The sequence below is a fragment of the Nerophis ophidion genome, linkage group LG05 (genome assembly GCF_033978795.1).
Source record: "Nerophis ophidion isolate RoL-2023_Sa linkage group LG05, RoL_Noph_v1.0, whole genome shotgun sequence".
Lineage (NCBI taxonomy): Eukaryota > Metazoa > Chordata > Actinopteri > Syngnathiformes > Syngnathidae > Nerophis > Nerophis ophidion.
In genome coordinates this window covers 25,954,479-25,959,478 of record NC_084615.1, presented here as the reverse complement: position 1 = coordinate 25,959,478, position 5,000 = coordinate 25,954,479, and the positions used below count along the sequence as shown (strand labels likewise).

The 5,000-nt window shown below is 41.8% G+C and overlaps 1 protein-coding gene across 1 annotated transcript in view; it reads left to right on the top strand.

Moving 5' to 3' along the window:
• Window positions 1–5,000, top strand: part of rad51 (RAD51 recombinase) — a 69,239-nt gene that overhangs the window by 24,144 nt on the left and 40,095 nt on the right. The window contains exons 3-5 of the mRNA XM_061900412.1: window positions 4,377–4,514; window positions 4,695–4,812; window positions 4,931–5,000. The exon at window positions 4,931–5,000 is cut by the window's right edge and continues 22 nt beyond it. Of these exons, the coding sequence (XP_061756396.1) occupies window positions 4,377–4,514; window positions 4,695–4,812; window positions 4,931–5,000 (326 nt within the window). The remainder of the gene's footprint in view (window positions 1–4,376; window positions 4,515–4,694; window positions 4,813–4,930) is intronic.

Genomic DNA, 5,000 nt, shown 5'->3' with positions numbered 1-5,000 from the left:
CTCGGACTTCAGCGCCGTAAGCGATTCAACAGATTACGCATGTAATGAAATGGATGGTTAGAATGTGGAGGCAGGTACTGCAAACGAAATTAAAGAAGAAACAGAAGATTTTGAGCCATATCACGACAGACAGTGGCACGGGAGGAAGCGCGGACAAATTCGCCAATCGCCTTCTAACCAACGATTGGTATGTGTTTGTTTGGCATTAAATGTGGGTGGAGGGAAAGGCTGGATGCAAATATAGCTACAAATGAGGCATAATGATAATATAGCTACAAATGAGGCATAATGATGCAATATGTACATACAGCTAGCCTAAATAGCATGTTAGCATCGATTAGCTTGCACTCATGCCGTGACCAAATATGTCTGATTAGGACACTCCACATAAGTCAATAACATCAACAAAACTCACCTTTGTGATTTCGTTGACTTTATCGTTGGAAATGCATCTGCTTTGAGTGTCGCAGGATATCCACACATTTTTGCCATCTCTGTCGTAGCATAGCTGTCGTTGGTACAGTGTGCAGATCAAACGAGGAACTTTCGCATCTTTTGACCACTGGTGCAATTTGAAACCGTCTCTGTTCCTGTTGTTACACCCTCCGACAACACACCGACGAGGCATGATGTCTCCAAGGTACCGGAAAACAGTCGAAAAAACGGAAAATAACAGAGCTGATATGACTCGGTGTGTGTAATGTGTTTGAGAAAATGGCGGGTCGCTTCACGATGTGACGTCACGGGTGAAAGATCATTGCTCCGACAGGCGAACAATTGAAAGGCGTTTAAATCGCCAAATTCACCCATTTAGAGTTCAGAAATCGGTTAAAAAAACATATGGTCTTTTTTCTGCAACATAAAGGTATATATTGACGCTTACATAAGTCTGGTGATAATGTTCCCCTTTAATTCCAAGACTTTTCTTTTTCAGGCGAATCCTATTTTCGTTTGTTTGCTTATGTTAATGGTCTGAAAGTAGTTGCCAAAAATCGCTGCAGTGTTTGGTGTTTCTTCAGGCCTATGTGGTATTCATGATTTTTAGGTGGCTATTCAAGATTCAAGATTGTTTATTGTCATATGCACAGTTAAACAGACAGTTTGCCGTACAATGAAAATCTTACTTTGCTAGTCCACCCTTCAACAAGTCGCACGGTACTTAGCTAAAAATAAAAATAAAAAGTACATACAAGGCACAGTAAGTAACATAACATTATTGTACATTCTGATTGACAGTCAATAGTAGCTTTTCCGATGTCCAGAAGTGCATCTCTGTTATATCTCACTGTTGCGTGCAAAAACTTTGCATTTAGGATGCAAATTAGTACTAAAATAAACAAAAAACGTAAATGTTGTCGGGAGGACGACACAAAGACGTCAGCCACGGGGGGCGCCATCTTGACGTTAAAGGATAGGTGGGAAAAATTATCCATTCTTGGATTAATCACGATTGGGACATGAATGGCTTTGAGCCAAGTACCGTATTGTTTTCTTTAGTATGTTAAATAAATTAAAGCAGGTCTAAAGTGTGGAACTAGCGGGGACACATATGTAGCAAAAACACAAACGGCAAGAGAGGCTAATAAGCCAAACTCAACTTCAATATGAAGTAATGACACAACAAAATTACAAGCGGTTTGTACACCTCAACAGAAGTCTAGCTGGACAACAGAGAGCCTGCTAAGAAAAGAAAAGTAGCAAGGAATTTAATTAATCAGAAGGGACATTATGGACATGCTGTGGTTTTAGAAGGCTCAAAAATGAAAACAAGTACGCCTGCTTGCCACATAGGCATGTCGTTTTGCAGGCCGCTACAGTGTTCACGTATAAACTAGATGCATATATTTAGAGGCGAAACTCTAAACATTTGAATATCATGCAAACTTTCATTTCAGCAATTCAACTTTATATGTGAAAATAATAAGTAATATCAACTATTTAATAATAAAGTGAGATATGTCTACCTGTTATAGCTTTGATGATTATGGCTTACTGTTTTTGATAACTCCAAAACTTCTGAATTTTTTTCAATTTGAGGTCTTCATATGTCTTCATAACCTTTAAAATTATATCAAAATAAGGCTTGAAATACCTTAAGCTGCATGTTTTGAGCCTGTCATTTGTCATTCACTGACACATCTTAACTGCATATTTGACTAAAATACCCTTATGGGCATTACATATATCAAAATCAAGTACCTACTGTACAGTTTATTTGTTGAAATACCCTTCAAATAAATTTTTGCCAGCAGCAAAGCGGTCATTCGGGTAGATTTTAGCTTTGTAAAGGGTATTTCAACAAGTAAAACTCAGACATGGGAGGAGTTCAGCGAAGATATGGAAAATTACTTCTGGACGGTTTCAAAGCATTTCCGGACCACCATCCCCTTCCTCAGGAGGGGGAAGCAGTGCATTGTCAACAAAGTATATGGTGGGGATGGTGTGCTGCTGACCTCGACTCAGTACGTTGTGGATCAAAGACCTCATCAATCCCATCTACATGTCTTCCTATGAGGAAGCAGTGCCTGGGGAATCTGTGGTGGGCTCTCCTATTTCAGGGGCTGAGGTTGCCGAGGTAGTTACACAACTCCTCGGTGGCAGGGCCCCACAGTTGGATGGAATCCTTAAGACTCTGGATGCTGTGAGGCTGTCGTGGTTGACAAGACTCCTCAACTTTGTTTGGACGTTGGGGGCGGTGCCTCTATATTGGAAGACTGGGGTGGTGGTTCCTCTTTGAGAAAGGGAACTGGAGGGTGTGTTACAACTATCGAGGATCACACTCCTCAGCCTTCCCGGTAAGCTCTATTCAGGTGTACTGGATAGGAGGTTACACCAGATAATTGAATCTCGGATTCAGGAGTAGCAGTGTGGTTTTCATCCTGGTCGCGGAAATGTGGTCCAGCTCTATACTCTCGGCAGGGTTCTTGGGGGTGCATGGGAGTTAACGCAACCATTCTACATCTGCTTTGTTGTTTTGGAGAAGGCCTTCCACCGTGTCCCTCGGGAAGGCTTGTGGGGAGTGCTCAGAGAATTGGGGGTATCAGGCTGTCTGATTGTGGTAGTCCGCTCCCTGTATGATCAGTGTTAGAGCTTGGTCCGGATTGCCAGCAGTAAGTCGGATCCATTTCAAGTGAGGTTTGGACCCCGCCAGGGCTGCCCTTTGTCACCAACTCTCTCCATAACTTTAATGAACAGAATTTCTTGCCTCAGTCATAATGTTGAGAGGATCCGGTTTGGCTGGCTTTAGCATTAGGTCTCTGCTTTTTGCAGATGACGTGGTCCTGGTGTCTTCACCTGGCCAGGAGCTTCAGCTCTCAATGGATTGGTTAGCACCCGAGTGCGAAGCGACTGGGATGAGAATCAGCACCTCAAAGTCTGAGTCCATTGTTCTTGCAAGGAAAAGTATGGCATGCCATCTCCGGGTTGGGGAGGAGATCTTGCCCCAAGTAGAGGAGTTAAAATACCTCAGTCTTCTCCATGTGTGACGGAAGAGTGGATCGTGAAATCTACAGGTGGATTGGTGCAGAGTCTGCAGTGATGCTGACCCTGAGTCGATTTTTAAATTTTTTAAAACGGATCGTAATCAGACCAATTTGGTCTTTAAAGTATGCAAGGAGCTCGTTCCAACCAAGACCGGCTATAATAGCCCTTGCACAGCCGTAACTTCCTGGCATAAACTGGCAGAAAATATTTCTTCTCAGGAGTCTCTATTTTTAAATTTTTATGCTTTGCACTATGTTGTTGCAGTTTGTTAGGCATTTTCTTATTAGGCAAACAAAAAAAAAATGACACATCAAAGAAGCTGCACACTGATGCAATGTTGTCTCCACATAACACAAACACACATGACTCTTCAGTAAAACAATCCACATTCAGACAGGAAAAAAAAACAGTATTGATGGATTTTGTACCTCAACGAAGTTCCCAAGACTGACACAAGTCCCCACTCACGGTTGAGTACCTGTCTCATAGGTCTCAGAAGTCCAACCAGAGATCCTACTCGCCGTGCCGCCAACTCAGCTGCCGTACATACATACGCTATCGTCCCAGCTCTTTCAAGCCGACTAGTAGCCGGTTGCGGCGCATCACCGTGAAGCGAAAAATACATCTATCCTAAATCTCTATCCAAAACGTATCAAGTTATTTGATATGCTCTTTGTGAGCCCACACCTGTTAATGAAGGACTTAATTAATGGTACCAACCAGCATGTCTTTTTATCTGGGGGTTACGCCTCACGGTCTTAGAGAGCATAGTCCCACCCTGTAGGGAAATAGTAAATTATGGACTCGTCCTATCTTTGTGCTCTGAAGTCTGTATGTATTTTTACCTCACAATCTTTCTTTCTGTGGCTGTCCTTTTCCTTTTGTCTCTGTAGCGATCTGGAATAGCATCGGCTGACATAAAAAAACTGGAGGATGCCGGATTTCACACCATCGAGGCAGTGGCCTACGCTCCGAAAAAGGAGCTGCTTAACATTAAGGGCATCAGTGAAGCCAAAGCTGATAAAATTATAGTAAGTTACAGTGTGTAATTTAAAATACCTTGAGGTAGATTTTATTTCCCTTTTAGTCCTACGCACAATGTAAATATAGATAGTATTGTGATTGTTACAGGACAAGAGTAACTTTTGTCATCAAGGTCATTCCATGTCTATTAAAGGTTTAATTAAATCTTGAATGATTTCTTTTGCCAGATTGAAGCCGCAAAGCTTGTCCCTATGGGCTTTACCACAGCTACTGAGTTTCACCAGAGGAGAGCAGAAATTATTCAAATCTCGACAGGCTCTAAAGAACTCGACAAATTACTACAGGGTAAGTAAATCTATAGTTTCTTCAACTGTTTTGTTAGTACATCCTGTAAATGTAGAATATAACATTTTAGAGGTATTTGAAATAAAAAATATTTTGTGAATCTTTGTTTCTGTTTTAGGTGGTATTGAGACAGGCTCTATCACAGAGATGTTTGGAGAGTTTCGGACAGGGAAGACCCAGCTGTGCCA